Source organism: Gossypium hirsutum, chromosome A06 (genome assembly GCF_007990345.1).
Source record: "Gossypium hirsutum isolate 1008001.06 chromosome A06, Gossypium_hirsutum_v2.1, whole genome shotgun sequence".
NCBI classification, from domain to species: domain Eukaryota; kingdom Viridiplantae; phylum Streptophyta; class Magnoliopsida; order Malvales; family Malvaceae; genus Gossypium; species Gossypium hirsutum.
This window is the reverse complement of record NC_053429.1, coordinates 51,085,404-51,102,215: the sequence shown is the minus strand read 5'-3', so window position 1 is coordinate 51,102,215 and position 16,812 is coordinate 51,085,404. Positions and strand designations below refer to the sequence as shown.

General features: G+C 32.7%; 1 protein-coding gene across 1 annotated transcript; it reads right to left on the bottom strand.

The window, feature by feature from the left end:
• Window positions 1-684: 684 nt before the first annotated feature.
• Window positions 685-5,101, bottom strand: LOC107961705 (uncharacterized). The gene is made up of 3 exons (XM_016897779.2): window positions 4,546-5,101; window positions 3,837-4,440; window positions 685-1,673 (listed from the first exon to the last, which is right to left on the bottom strand). Exons 1-3 carry the CDS (start codon window positions 4,854-4,856, stop codon window positions 765-767), a joined length of 1,824 nt encoding a protein of 607 aa, XP_016753268.1. The 5' UTR covers window positions 4,857-5,101; the 3' UTR covers window positions 685-764.
• Between the last annotated feature and the right edge of the window lie 11,711 nt (window positions 5,102-16,812).

The following is a 16,812-nucleotide window of genomic DNA, read 5'->3' as shown; positions in this document are numbered from 1 at the left end:
GAAAGGTTTTCTTCTCCTTCTCTTTTACAATTCAGTTTTTTTTTTCATGAAACAACTTTGAATGTCAGGAATCTATGACTAAAATCCAAACAACTTTTTTCTTTGAATTCCGATGTTGACTGTCAGACCAACTTGGATCTAAGTTATATTCTTCTACTCGTTGATGGACTACTCATTGATAGGTATTGATCCATTATATCGATTGTCGAATCGTCACTTGAAACTCGCTAGCTGAACTTAAAAATAAAAATAAAAACAACCCAATGACTTAAGTAGCAATTTTAAATAATTTAATAATTGTTTAATAACATTTTAAATTAGATAACCAAAACATAAGTTTAATAGTAATTTCATGAACTTAGATGTTTATTTGTTTTTTTTTCTTTTTGTTTTTTGTATTCACTTGGACCACTTGATTTTCTTTGGCTGGAATAAGCCAATGGGCTGGCTTCAATTTATTCTTTTTTTATTTTTCGGTTTTGACGTAGGATAATTAACTCTAAATACAAGAATTCATTCAATCGATTCTTTTCGGTTCACAATTTAATTATGGCTTTCATTGGTTTATGAATCAAACATATTTTTAACTTATTTCAGAATCGATTTTTAATTTAACCGTTTATTCGATTCTCGTTGAATCCGATTGTTTTAAAAAAAAAATTTAAAAACAGTTAGAAAGTAAAATACCAATAGCAAAAGCAGAAGAAAAACATCAATTACTATACTATATATATACATTATACAGCACTATCATCTATTACCAATCACCTTCTACCTCGTTTCCTAGCCCTTCCCGTACCTCCCAATCCCACCTCATTCTCAACGTTGTCCCTCCCTCTCTTTCCCGTCGACTCCGCCACCACCTTCGGTGGCCTCCCAACCCCTCTCTTCGCCCTCGCCCCTCTTCCTCCTGAACTCCGGGTAACCCTCTCCACCCTCCCCTTCTCTTTTTCATCTTTACTATGATCCTCCGAATCATCATCTTCATCATCATCCTCGTCTTTCTCCATCACTTCACGTGGTGAATTTTGCTTCATTCTTTTCAAGAAACTTGCTGCTCCTTGTTTCTTTCTTGCCTTATTATTGTTGTTGTGATTATTATTTTCTTTCTTAATATCCACCTTCTTCTCCACAGCGTCATGAGAGCTAAGCTCATTACCACCATACTCATGCTTTGTCTCCTCACTGGTGCTGCTCGTTCTTAATAAGTTTCGACGGCCTGAAACCACTCTTTCTTTACTTCTTTTCTTTCTTATGCCCATGTCATCAGTCGCAATAGGACAACTACCATCAAACTTCTTCTCTTCAACGCCTCTTTCTTTTTCATCTCCTCTCCTAGTACTAGTAGAAGCATTCTTTGTTACTGCCTTGGAAGATCTGCGTTTGCCACATGCGACTATAGTAGAAGATTTGTTGGGTTTCGCAACATCATCGGTTTCGGATTGTTTTGGAAGCATATGGGTCATTTCCTTCAACACCAATGCCCGGAGTTGTTGAGCAGCAATACGTTCGGGAGAACTTTTGTGGTGAAATACGATGAGATTGTTGAATAAAAGGAGGAGATCCCTCAAGAACTTTGTGCTGCATTCAGAGTAGACACCTTTATCAAGCCTGGTTTGAATTCTTTGGAGATCCATGTGTTGCCTTATCAGGTTTTTGTATCTTGCAGATTCCTGCAAATTACACTTGTAATATTATTATAATTATTAATTAATAACAATTATACTTTTATGTTAAAACCATTTTTTTATTTAAGAATAGTCATAGAAGTTGTGTTAAAATTTCAGAATTACATAGGGATTGAGGCGAAGACCTCTGTCTCTGTATCTGTTCTCCTACTGGTATTAACTCTATTTTATGGGGTTTTTTTTTTCAATTTATTTTTTATTGAAAAATCTAGATGGTGGAAAGTATAGCACCAACAATTTAAGATTGAAAATCATCAAAAACGTTTAATTAATTTTATTTTTACTTATTAAACTTAAAAGTTTAATTTTAGTATGCTTTCGGAACAAGGAAAAGCCCTTGGATCTGAACTTTCAACAAGTTGCTATTACATCTTGCGCTAAGCGAAGTATTTAAAAATAGATTTCAAAAGATGAAATAAATCAATAGTGACAATTATGGTAATACTGATTAATAAGTAAAGAAGCGTTTTTATTGAACTGATCAATACCTTCAAAATAAAATTATATAAGTCCTCAAGTGGAGCCAGCCAACACCATAATAAGCTGGCCGACATCACCCAACTTTAAACTTTTGGGGGAAAAAAGAAAAGAAAATTTAAATTAAAATTAAAACTCCACTTTCTGAAACAACAATAAGATGCAGAAATTTAAAATTATAAAATAAAATTGCTCAAAATAAATCCAGGGTAGAGATGATTTTATTAAAACTTAAACAACCATTTTATTAAATATATGCTAAAAATTTATTGAAGAAAAAAAAATGATCTCAAAAAGGTTTTTAGAAAGGATAAAAATTTGGAGAAAGGGCAAAAAACTTCAAATACGCTTATATATGATCATCAGGATAATTTGTTTAGGAAAAGAGCATAATTTTTAGAGATATATGTAAGTATTTTTTAACATAAAAATTAATATTTTTATTCTACTTAACTTTTTAAATTACAGATAACTTTATGGTTTTAATAACTGGATCGATAATCAAATTACTAGTTTTCAGTAATTGTCGATCCAATAATAATTACATAAATAGTTAAAAAATAAAAAAATATATTAAAAAATTATAAAACTGATTCAGTTATTAATTTTCTGTCGATTCTAAATGATTTTAGTTCATACAATTCAACCCTTTACCCGAACCAATAAATTAATTAATCTTACTTCCATTCCATTCGATCAAATTCCGATAATAGATAATATCAAATAATTCAATAATTTTAATAGTAATAGGTTAACTGCACGATAATTATGAGTAGTTGAAGAAAACATGAAAAAAAAATTTAAAAAAAATGATTAGCCATACTGCTATAGTTTTTAATATAAAAATAGATTAATATATTATTAAATTATATAACTTTTTAAGATTTTTCAATAAATTTTTTTTATTAAATTAGTATTTGATTATGGTCACATAGATATAGTTTAATTGTTAATAATAATAAATTAAAACAAAACAAAATTAAAAAGAAGAAATCAGAACCTAAAATTATCCCAAAATAGTCTAAAAAGAATTTTAGCCCAAAAAGAAAAATCAAAATTAGTTATGTTTCTGCACCTATCTCATTTTATGATTATTTTATTAAAATGATGGTTAAAGTTGAATTCTTCTAGTAAAAGACCATAATAGACAAAATTATTGATACAAGGAAGTATTTAAGATTGAGATTTAAGTTTAGATAAAGAAAAAAAAAGAAAATTCTAGTCCAAAATTTATTAAGAAAGTGGTGAAATTTTTTTTAACTTATCGTAGGCGAATTAAAAATGGTCTCAGTTTTTAATCAGATTCAAGGAGGCTTCCTCCAAAATGTCAGTAGACGATAATGCTTAGTTGATGTTCTATAACCGTCCACAAAGCGCCACGTCAATCCAAAGACTGGTCTAAAATTATGGAAACCCCAATATGTTGTCATTCTATCATTAAGTTCTCAAACAAGTGACGTGGCAGGCTAATTGGCTCCAAGGCCTAAGATCCCTAGCCTTATTCCGGCACCTTAAAAGAGTAGATGTACGTTGTTTTCCCTTGACCGCCTTGTCAAATGTTCTTAGTTTAATTTTATTTGTTTTATTTTTCAATCATATATGTTTTTTCAAGATAGAACATATTCCTTACTCGTTATTAATTAGTAATATTTATATTTTTTAAAAAATTACCTGGCTCCGTTGGCGGCGATCCAAAGCCGAGCCGAGCCGATGAGAGCGGATGATCCCTAAAAGCCTAACCATGGACTCGGGCTTCACCGCCGGGGCTCGCTTCATGGCGGGAGAAACCTCATCTCCCTCACGTTCCTCTCTGCTGGTGCTTCCGCCCTTACTACTACCATTACATCTTTTCTTCTTGGATAAACTAGCCGAACTTTGTACGTCACTCACCTGCTTCTTATTATCATGTTCTTCACCATTTAATCGTTCATTAACCGGCCCTTCCCCGGTTCGAACCGGATCAATCTCATTTTCACCTCTCGGTTCGATCGGCTCTGTTATAACTTGTGCCTTCCTTTCTCCTACCACTTCTCGGGCATCGTTTTGCTCGTCTTTAACAATAATAGTGGCCAACGTGGTCAGCTCGGGTTTTTGACTGGTGGAGTTGGACTCGTTGAATGATCGGTCATCGAGATCACCGGAGCCATCACCGCCGGCGGGTGTGCCGGCGACGGTATCCGGTGATAAAATATTCTGTCGGTCATCCAGATCTGTCTCCTCTTTAGAACTCCGCTCTCTTTCCTCCTCCAATCTCTTGACCTTCAATTCCAAGGACCTGTAATCACCAAAAAAAAAAAAGCAACCTCTCAGATCTCACCACAAGGCGAGTAAACGACGCAATCAGTCGGAAAGGAAATCGTCATTTGATTTCATTTATTACACGATTGAAACGTCACGTTCTTGAACCTCTCGACGGAGCTCTTCTACGCGAATCCTTCGAAGCTGGTCAACCAAACTAGAGGAAGAAGAGGCGCCATTTGTGGACATGAAGCGTCGTTTAAGATCAAAAAACTTGTCTTTACAGAGTTGTGGAGTGAAGGAAGGAAGAAAGGAAGAAGTGAGTCTCCGATTCTGAAGTTCCGAGGCGATAGAATCCCAGCTTTTAGTGCCGTGGCGGTTGACGGCACATACAAGGAGGAGTTCCTCTAATGTACCCCAAGGTCGCGCGCTTGATTTGTTTTCCCCAGCCATGATACGCTTATGCCATTATCATCATCAATATAATTTTGCTTTTAAAACTTAGGGTTCCATCTTCATTTGTTTCGATTCTCTACTTTGCCGTTTTGATTGGGTTCCTTTTATATTCTCCTCCTCCACACCTATTAATTTGTAGTCTTATATGAAAGATAAAAAATGTATCCAACTAGAGGTGTGCATGGCCGGGCGGCCCGGCTCGGCCCGAAGGCTCGCTCAAAAAATAAGAGGGTTAAGGTAAAAATATAGGCCCGAAAAATGGGCTTGGATAAAAAACGAGGCCCGTTTCGAGGCCCGCTTAGAAAATAGGCCGGGCCTCGGGTAAGATTTTTTTGACCCGAGCCCGGCCCGGCCCAGCCCGATTTTAATATTAAATTATTTTTAAAAAAATTTTATTTTTAATTTTAAGTAACTTTAGTATTTTACTTTACTCTTTTTGTTGTTTTTAATGTTATTTTAATATTGTAAAACTTTTGTTATTAATATAATTTAGTTCTTAATTTAATTTTAATTTGTTTCAATTTTTCAATTTTAATATAATTACTTTTTATTTTATTTTTAATTTATGTTTTATTTTAAGAATTATTTTAGTCTTATTTTTTATTTGTTTTTTGTTTTAATATTTGTTTTTATGTTTTAAATGTATTTGATTTATTATATTTTAAAGTTTTTTATTTAATAAAAAAACAATTTTTTTTAATATGGTCGGACCGGTCCGGGCTCGGGCCTACCATTTTTTTCCCGGACAGGGCTTGGACAAATTTCTAGGCCCATATTTCGGGCCGGGCTGGGCCTGGGCCTTGAAAACGGGCCAAAATTTTTTTATGGGCCCAGCCCGACCCATGCACACCTCTATATCCAACCTTTCAAAAAAACTAAAAAATAATGTATACAAAAAAAATATTATATTTAAATGGGTTTTAAAACGAAAATTTTATTTGAATTTTACTTGTTATATAAAAATAATAAATTAGTTGGGTTTTAATCTAACAAGAGTATGGTATACAACAATTTGGTGAAAAAAATTGTAGAAAAATATATTTATAAAAAATTATATTAAAAATAAACCACAACTTATTAGTTGAATCGGTAAATTTGAGTCTTTATAAATTATGATAGTTCGTGTTTAAATATCATTATCTATTAATTTAATTTAAGTTTTTCTATATAAAATATAAAAAAGACAAAACATGCTCAAAATAATATTCAATACTTCGTGAAAAAAGGAAGTTTTTGTATCATTTCCCAACTGAGTTGACATCTAATTAATTTATGGCACCAACTTAAACAAATACATTATATATATATACACATACACATTTGAAAAATATTAAAAACATGAATTTGTCGTATTCCTAAATTCCTTAAGAATTTTAAAAATACTAGTAAATAGGCATTCAATAAATCCGTAAATTTAATAAATAATCACATATATTATATTTCAATGTGTATTATAATTTAATTTGTGTCTTAAATTGTGGATTTCAAGTTGTGAAAAACTACCTCGTTAAGGAAGTATTTGGAAAGCCATATAATAATTGAATTTGAGTGTAATTAATTGCAATTACATAGGGTCGTATGTTTGGGTAACTATTATAATTGGTGAGTTTCACTGTATTTGGTATAATTTGAGTATCTTAATTACTCTTTCCAATTCTTAAAAGAGGGTGAGAATTGAGATAATTATGTTGTAACAACTTGCTTTTTGATGGTGCTGGAAAAAGGTGGTTTCGGAACCCCATTTCCATAAATATTAAATATGAATATTTACGGAGTTGGTATAATAGTATATTAGAGTTTGGTCCATTAATTTTGTTTATTATTTATTTAATTTAGGTACAAGAACTAAATTGTAAAAGTGTAATCTCTATAAGTTTTTAATTGGCCAAAGACTTAGGGACTTAAATTACAATTAGCCAAAGGTCCAAAATGACAAGTTAACTATTTTGGAGTAAGGGTTAGTGGACGGTGGTGATTATCCCACTAATTAAGTTTAAAGATTAACTTTTGTTAATTAGTTAAACTTAAGTTAATAAAATCTTAATTAAGAATTAATCTAACTATATAAGTTAAATCAAAGAAAGAAAAAAGTCATATTCTTCATCATTCATTCTTGTTGTCCAAATAAGAGAAGAGAACCTAAGTAATTCTTAAAACTTTCGTCCATTAATTTGTAAGTGTTTTCAAGTCCTTTTCTTGTAATTTTTATATTTTTTAGGTCATAGGAGCTTGATTTAGCTAGCACATGTACCAATTTGTAAATCTGTTAAAGTTTTTTAAAGTTGTCATTATTTATTTCTCAAAGAAATTGGTGTTAAATTGATAGATATTAAGCTTAGATTATAAAAAAGACTAAACTATAATGTTTAATTGTTAGTTTTGTACATAAGGACCAAAGTAAATAAAATATGAAATTGATGTAAAATTTCGGTAATAATAGATACTAGAGGGTTTATAATGAATGTAATTGAGGTCACTTTTCAAACTAAAGCTCAAAATTTAAAGTTATGGCTATTTTGATTTTAGGGACTAAATTGAATAAAATGTAAAACTTTAGGGGAATTAAAAATAAAATTTCATAGGTTCATTCATATCATGATATAATGTATAAATGTTTAATATTGATGAATTGAGTGGAATAATTGTATAGATCAAGAATTGGATCAAACCGAAGATAATCGTGGAAACACAAAATGTAGGTTAGTTCCTAAAGATTCAACTTATTTGTTGTTTTAACCAGGTAAGTTTATATGGTATTTATTTATATAGGTTGTTGTGCACTTGAATTGTAATTATATATCTTTGGTTGTGAATTGGTTCAAAAGGTGATATTTGGATTAAATTGAAAAGTAATGTTAAATTGCATAATAAATATCTATTTGAACTAGGTAAATGTTAGGATATGATTGGCATGCCAATAGGGTTTTGTGCGCACTAGTATGGGATTGATTATAGATGATTACTGAGGTCCAGCATTTGTTGTGAATACTCAAATACATATGACACAGGTTTAGCTCGGACGAGTAACCTAATGCCATTTTAAAGGTTTAGCCCAGACGAGTAACCTGGCATGTTTATATTCAGCTTGGAAAAGCAATCGAATATGATGTTATAAAGGATTTTCCTGAATGGGTAACCTGATACGAAAATACTTAGATTAGAAAAACAACGGGTGTGACGTAGATACTTGTATATCCGAGTTCATTTATTAAGGTTCATTGGGCGATATAGTTCATATAAAATGAGAAATTGAAATGAGATATAATGATCTTAATGTTCAGTTAGAGAAATATTAAATTGAGCTTGAACAATGTATTGGAATAATGTCATCGACATGTATGTGATTACATTATCCCTTGATTGAATGAGATTGAAAATTGGCTGTACAAAATGACATGAATTGGTATAAGTGATTGAATTTTTATGTGGTTTGGTTACATGTTAAAGCTCGCCTTATTGATGTTTTTCTTTGCCATTTCTAGCCAAATTATGTCAAGTTAAGGTTATTTTTTGTTTATAGATAAAAGGTGAGTTAAGTTTTGTTTATCACCTATGAACTTACTAAGCATCTTTGTGACAGCCCAAAATTGACCCTAGTCGGGAAGTGGTTTCGGGACCGCTAAACCGAGTCACCGAAAGGTTCGAATGTGATGTTTATTGTCTAGAATATGTAATCATGAATGTGTGAAAATTTCAAGCTTCGATTTAGTCGATTGCATGTGAATTTAGTCAATAGGACTTATATGAGAAAATTTTAAAATGTGATAGGTCAATGCATGAGGACCTATTAGTGCATGTGGAAGAAAAAGGGGACTTGCATGTCAAATTCCCCTTCCCTAATATGTAGTGGCCGGCCATGCTATGGGTGGAAACATGTCACCAACATGTTGTGTTAGTGATGTATGGTAAGGAAAATAAAATAATAAGCATGATAATTAAATAATGAAAGGAAGGGTGATGAAAAAAAGAAAAAAAAATAAAAATGGTCTCATGCATACACCCCATTGCCGTGAGCTAAAGGAAGGAAAAAGAAAGGTTTTGTTCATCCTTTTTCAACCTCTTTTGACCGAAAATCCTAAGGAAGAGGATTAGGAGGAAGTTTGGCCATGCATGTAACTAGATTGAGGTATGTTTAATGTTATTCTTTGAGATTCATGTATATTTTAAGTTGTAAGTTCAAAATCTACCTAGCCATGATTCAAACTTTGTTAAATGATGGAGATGACATTCGGCCATGAATGTTACGTTCTTGGTTGGTATTTTGATGTCTTTGGTGATGAGGTAAGGAGATGGTTGACTTTGGGTGTTTAATAAAAGGGTTTGGATGTGAGAGTGTGTGAGAAGTAGAAATGAGGAGTCTTAGCAACTCCATGAAGGTTCGACCATGGTAGTTTGAGGATTAGAGATTTTATTTCTTGTTAAAAATTTGATGAATCCTAGTGTGTGAAGTGTTTGAACCAACTAAGGATTAATAGATGCATGGGTACAAAGTAGGAAGAATCGGCTACTATGGTTGACACCAATGCCGAATGTAAAGATGTTATAGTAAATAATGTATGTGATTTGAGTTGATAATGTGAAAAAGGATAATTAGATGTATTATAAATGATATAAAGATTTTAGAAATTATTTTGGTTAGGTGTGTGTATGATTAAGTATATTCGGCAATATACTTAAAGTGAGTACTTGATATTATATGGGAGTATGTATATTCGGCCACATGAGTAAATATATATATGATGTTAAATTTGATTATGTATAATGGGCATTAAGATGTGGAACTTAAGAAATGTAGTCATATGTGGAATTACATGATGTTATAGTTGACATTGTACACACATACATCCATTCGGCCATCAACATGAGTAATTAGTGAGGATGGTTGCCGAATATACAAACATACATAAGCATGTGAAATTGAATTATGAATGTTTAACAAGATGGTTAAACTAGTGAATTATTGATTAAGCTCAAGGAGCTAAAGGAGGAGAATCAAGCAAAGGCAAAGAAAAGATCACTGAGTAGCCGAGTTGGAACCGTCTTACCCAACACAAGGTAAGTCATTAAGCATGTAGTTGGTATTATTTCAAATGGTCATAATGTTTATGTATTGATGCTGAATGGAATGAATAAATATACATATATATATGCATGTACGTATGTGATGATGAAATTGTTGAATGAAAAGAAAAGAGGTAAGATGTACTGAGTTGTTGATCTCGGCACTAAACGTGCGGGTATAACCATTTATGACCATGAGATTGGCGCTAAGTGCGCGGGATTAAATTGTACAGCACTAAGTGTGCGATTTGACTATGTTGCACTAAGTGTGCGAAATGAATATGATGCACTAAGTGTGCGAATTGACCATGCGGCACTAAGTGTGCGAGTTTGACTATGTAGCACTAAGTGTGCGATTTGATTACGAAGCACTAAGTGTGCGAGTTGATTATATAGCACTGAGTGTGCGGACTCAATATACATTCGTGAATCATTATGGACACTATGTGTGCGACACTATTGAGTCGATCGCGGACAGCGGATCGGGTAAGTGTCTTGAGTACATGGCTAATAGGTGCTATGCTTATACTTGGTGTTGAGCTCGGTAAGTTTGAACCTATGTGACAAATATACTTGAAGTCACGTACATAAAATTTATCGTAGGATGGGTGAAAGGCCGTTTAGTCATTTGATTGTAACGAAAATAAATTGATTTATGAAAATGCTTCAATGTCCTATTGATGAGTATATGGAATGTGAATGCATGAATTGATATGAAACTGAATCGATAGGTTGGAGGAACTATGGTATGGTTCGGTATGGATGGAGTAAATTGTCTCGTTCCATTTTGTTTCCTCTTGTGATAATGTTATTGATGGATGGTAGTGCATTGCTTATGACTTACTGAGTTATAAACTCACTCGGTGTTTCCTTGTCACCCATTATAGGTTGCTTGGACTCATCTATTTTTGCGGGGTCAGGCCGTCATCGAAGTCATCACACCGGATAGCAAGTTTTGGTACTTTCTTCTTAGTTGGCTAGAAGAACATTTTGGCATGTATAAGCTATTACGTTGTGTTTGAACTTTGGCATGTAAACTTTAAGCCATGCGAAAATGGCACGAATGTTCGATTGAGTTGGATCAAGGGTAGGCATGAAATGGACCTAGTTACTTTCGTAACAGATGCTGGCAGCAGCAGTGTCATGAGATTGAAAAATCACTAAAAATAGTAGGAGTGGAATTAATTGATGAATAAATTATGTAATCGAAGCTCGATGAGTCTGTTTTCATGAGGAAGTAACGAAAAGATCATATGGGCAGTATATTAAGAGATAATCAGATTTTTGTGGGACAGGGCCAGAACGGTTTCTGGATTCCCTGCTCCGACTTTGGAAATTCATTATAAATTAACCAGAGATAATTAGGGGTCGTACCATATATGTACAGATTCCTCTCTGAGTCTAGTTTTCATAGAAACAAACGGCATCAGTATTGAAGCCCCGTGCAGGGAGATATCCAAGTCGTAATGGGCAAAGGTCAGTGTAGTCGACCCCTGCAACATGGGAGACTTGGACTAATAAACTGTACTAATTGGCCCGACCAAAAATTCTAGAAAAAAATACATAGATGGGCACATGAGTCTAGTTTCTGGGAAAAATTACGAAACTGATTTTTGAGTTACGAAACTCAAGATATGATTTTTAAAACGACTAGTACACAGATTGGGCAGTGTCTGGAAAATAAATTTTATAAGGGGTTAAAGTCAGTTAACACCTCGTGTTCGACTCCGGTGTCGGTTTCGGGTTCGGGGTGTTACAATCTTATATACTTACCCCATTTGTTTTCCCTTTTCCTTGTAGATCATCACCTTGTGGAACACGTCAAGTCGGATCGTCTTGAAGCTCAAACTATCCTTAATTTGGTAGTTATTTGATCATTTTGAGTCAAGGATTGTGGCATGTATATAAGTGTTTTGGTGTAATCCTTGTTGTATATAAGTCTTTATGAGTTGAAAATTGTATTAAACTTGGTTTATGGTGATTTGGATGTTGGTCTTGGTATGCGATTTAGAAATGCATGGATTGGCATTAGTGATGTCTAATTAAATTGGTATATTTTGATTGATATGCTAGGAATATGTATGGAATATAAATTGGAATGTTTCAAGGTAGCCTAGTATAGGTAAAGACTTGGTATTTGGATAATTTGGTTTATATGTATGCCATGACAATGGAATGTTAAGTCTAATAGTTGAATAGGTAATGAATGTTGTTAAGAGGTTAAATGTGATTATTTGAACTTGATTTGATTCAAATGAAATTAGTATTACAATGATCATATGAATAGGTTAGTTGGAATATATGAAATAGGTATCAAATGGTTCATTTTTACTAAAAATAGAGTCCATGCCCGACAACCAACCTCCCTCGTAGCAACATCAGCCGACAATGAGTCATGTCACGACGAAAAGTGGCCTGAGGTCACAATGTGACAAACCCTAAATTTCTAAAACTTTGCATTTTGGTCCTACTTCATGATCGGGTTGACAAAAGAGCTTTTGTAAGCTCGAATAAGACCCAAAAATGATCTATTATTGTAATTTAATCATGATTGATGTTTGAATGCACATGAAAATGATTATTTTATTGTGAATTTGATTGTAGTTGCTTTGACAACGAATGTAACAACCTGTAGCTCGAACTTGACGATCTGGTTGGGTAAGGGATGTTACATATACAAGTAATTACACTCAAATTTAATTTTAAAAAAAATTATTTTTCATAAAAATTTAAGTTATACTTTTTTTATATCATAAGCACAAACACGCAAGAGTGCTTGGGATGGTTATGACAAAGATTTATTATATTTTAAATCCTAATGTTTTTATAGTTATGACATAAAAGCTATTATAAAAAGATAATTAAATGTTATAAAAGTATTATAATATATTTATTTATAAAAAAAATTATTGGCAAGAAATATGAACATAAATTATTTATATGTCCATGCTATATATTATAAAAATAATATGCTTATTTAAAAAAAAGTATTATATTTTTCTTTATCATAACTTATTTATAAAAAAAATAGCTTTTTAAAATTATGACAAAAAATTATATTATTTATAAGAAATGTTATGCATGTTATTGGACACTACATAAAAACTTTTTTATAAAGGTTATATATATTTTATTATATTATTTTTACTTAATTTACATAATATAAAAAGGGTTTTAACCTAACGTAAATCTTTCTCCAAATTAAGTTTATATAATTAAAGCTATAAACTATTTGCACTGTAAATCCAAATATTATATTGTAGATGTTAATTATTCAAATATAAAAGGTGTTGGGGTGTTTGCTACTACTTGTTCCATGTTCTATTAGAACGAGATTAATATTCTGCATGGGCCACTGAAATGGGCCTTGGAAAGGTTTCGATCAGCTGAGTCTGGTCTACAAGAGTGTGTCATATTTGACAAAACAATTACTATGGTTTGGGTAGGGTGTCAAGACCTTTAACCAATTCTTTGATGTGCTTGAGGTTATTGGATAAGTATTGAATTCCTATCATTATCTCTTTGGTGATTAAAGAATTAATTTAGAGATAATTATTAGATTTTCACAATGGATTTTTTAAGGGTTTATCTTCTGATTTAAGGAGTTTATCTTGTTGCTATTTCAGCCAATAAATAGGCATCATTCTCCCTTGGGTGACATAACTTGGAGAGCTGAAGTACATCCTAAAGCATGAGTATCTTGCACCAACCTTCATTTTTTTTCTTGAGTTGAGTATTAGTTTGTCTTGTTGCAGTATTAGTGATAACACCCGGGTGAAGTTTAGATTTGATTCTAGTATATGTTGAGAAACCAAGTGATCTCTTTGGGGCTATATAAACTTGCCTTATAAAGGAGCTATGAGACTTAGCCTATGAAGACGAAAGTATACAATTGATCTAATTTGGTGATTGAATAAGATATATCTTGAGTGAGGCTCTGCAAATGTAGGACCACTGTGTCTAAACTAAGTAAACAAAGATCAGTTGTATCGTTTCATTTCTTTTGCTAATTTTTGTAAGTTTTCTTTTTTCGTTCTATTTCCAATACAACTAACGTTAAGAAAAGTTATAAACTTCATATCTGTAGACTAATTATTTTTTAATTGATATAAGAGTAGGATTCAAAAGCTATTTGAAGATGATTCAGTGACATATATGCAATTATGGAACCCATGAGAGAAGGAAGCTAAGTATTAGGAGCTCCACTACTTGTAGGATCCTTAATTACACCTACTAGAAAGCTAGTATAAAGGCATTCATATTTTCCATAAACGATGCTATTTGGGAAGCCATTGAAGAAGGTTGGACTCGGCCTATTGTGACTGGAGTAGATGACACTTTTCAACCAAAGGGAAAGCATGGTACACTACTAAAGAAAAAATGATGACTTTAGGAGGAAATCAATGCCATTTTCAATGGTATGGATATTGAGTATTTCAAAGTAATATCCATGTGTGAAATGGCCAAGGAAGCCTAGACAATACTTCAAAATTAGCAAGAAGGAAACACAATCATTAGGATGTCAAAATTATAAATGCTAACTACAAGGTTTAAAAACTTGAAGATGGATGAATAGGAGACAATCTTTGAATTTTATGCTCAGTTGTATGGCATCTCTAATAAGGCTTTTTGCCTCAAAGAACATTTTTCAAAACCAAGTGGTGCGAAAGGTTCTACGTTCATTTGCTAGAACGATTTGACATTATGGTGAAAGAAATAAAAGAAGCAAAAGACATCACTTCTCTTAAGTTAGGTGAGTTGATTGGATCTTTTAAGACATTTGAGATGAATTTGTTAGAAGCTCGGAGGGACAAAGTAAAACCAAATGTAGCTTTCAATGTTTGAAACTCAGCTGCAACAAACAAGAAACTCATAGAGACTATGAAAGAAATTAAAGAGCATATTGTTCTACTTTTAAGAAAATTTAATAAGACTTTGAAGAGGTCTACGAAGAAAAAGATGGTAGCAAATGAACATGGGGAAGAAATGTTGAAGAAGGATTAAACTAGAGGAGAGTTTGTGAGGAAGAAAATTGTTCCATGTTATGAGTGCAAAGGGTATGGGCACATTCAATCTGAATGTGCAAATACTAAGAAGAAAAAAAAGTCACTACTTACTACATGGAATGATGAAGAAATAAAGGATGATGTATATAAATCTGATGAAGAACTAAGAAACTTTGTGGCATTCAATATTAAGATAGAAGTTGAAAATAAAGTTGAAAGTGGTGAAGAGTTAATTAAAAATGCATATTTACATTTGTTAAAGAAGATGGAAATGGTTTGTGAAATCAATGATGATTTCACGATGAGGTATGTATCCTAAAATGTTAGAAGGAGGCTCTTAAAAAAGAAATCTTTACTAAGAACCAAGCTATTGACAAGGTCAACAAAGAACTTAAAGAAGAAAAAACTAAATTTGAAAAAGTTTTAGGGGCAAAGTATTAAGCTTGATGAGATTCTGTCCACACATAGGCTCGAATTAGGGAGACGAGGTCTTGGCTATCTAAAGAAAGGTATGAATAATAAACTTTCTGATATTTTTGTGAAGGCTAATGAGGCTATCTCTATAAGAATAAAGGCAGAGTATAAATAGAAAATGAACTTTGTCCATCATTATTGTGGCAAGAAGGGTCATATAAGACCATTTTGTTACAAACTTCAAGAGGACTTTAAGAATCCAATCTTGATACCAGTAGTGCTCAAAGTAGAACTGAAAAGAAGCAACACTTAAAGTAGGTACGGTTTCATAAGGAAATGAGACTGTTGGTTGCTCATACATTTCTGAAAGCTACAATTGAGGAAAATTGGTACTTTAATAGTGGGTGCTTGAAGCACATGATTGGAAATGGTAAGTTCCTAATGGAGCTTCACAGATATGATGTAGGCAGAGTAACATATGAAAATGCCTGGAAAAGAAGAGTAGATGAGTTATATTTTGCATTCACATGCTCTCTACGTGTTTTTAAAACTTCTAGCTAGTAAATTCTTGGTAAACGGGTCCATAAGGTTATCTTTTGATATGACTAGCTACATCCATGATTCAGTCTGCTACTGTCTCCCTTATAATATGATACTTTCTATCAATGTGTTTCGTCCTCTTGTAGTTTCTAATTTCCTTAACGTTAGCTACTGTCGCACTATTATCACAATAAATGTGATAGCTTTTTCCATACTAGGAATGACTTCAAAATCTATAAGGAACTTTTGAAGCCATATTGCTTCTTTTGTAGCCTCAGAAGTAGCCACATATTCAATCTCCTCAGTGGAGTTAGCAATTTAGCTCAGCTTGACACTTCTCTATAATATGGACCTGCCACCTAAGATAAAAACACATCCCTATTTCAATTTCCTCGTATCCTGACACATTTGGAAGTTAAAATCAGCATATCTGGTAGGAGTAAGATCTCCTCTAGAATACACAAACATATAATCCATCATTCTCGACAATTCATTGGGTATATGTTTAACTGTTTGTCAGTGTCTTAGGCCAAGGTTCATCTGATATTGTCTTACCAACCCTACCGCAAAACAAATATCTGGATGTGTGCATAACATAACATACATGAGACTTCCTACTGTAGAAGCATAAGTAACCTTTCTCATGTTTTCTTTTTCTTTCATTGTCTTAAGGTAGTCCTTCAAAGAAAGATGAAATCCTGATAAATAAAGTTAAGTTCCCTTCTTAGAATCGATCATTACATTACGTTCTAATATCTTGTCTATGTATGAAGCTTTTGGTAATGTTATCACTTTGTTATTTCGATCACTTAAGATTCAAATACCTAGAAAAAATTAGCTTCTCCTAAGCCATTCATGCTAAATTTTTGAGTTAACCATAGTTTAACCGATGACAACGTCCCTACGTGATCTGTTGTAATTTGATATGCTAA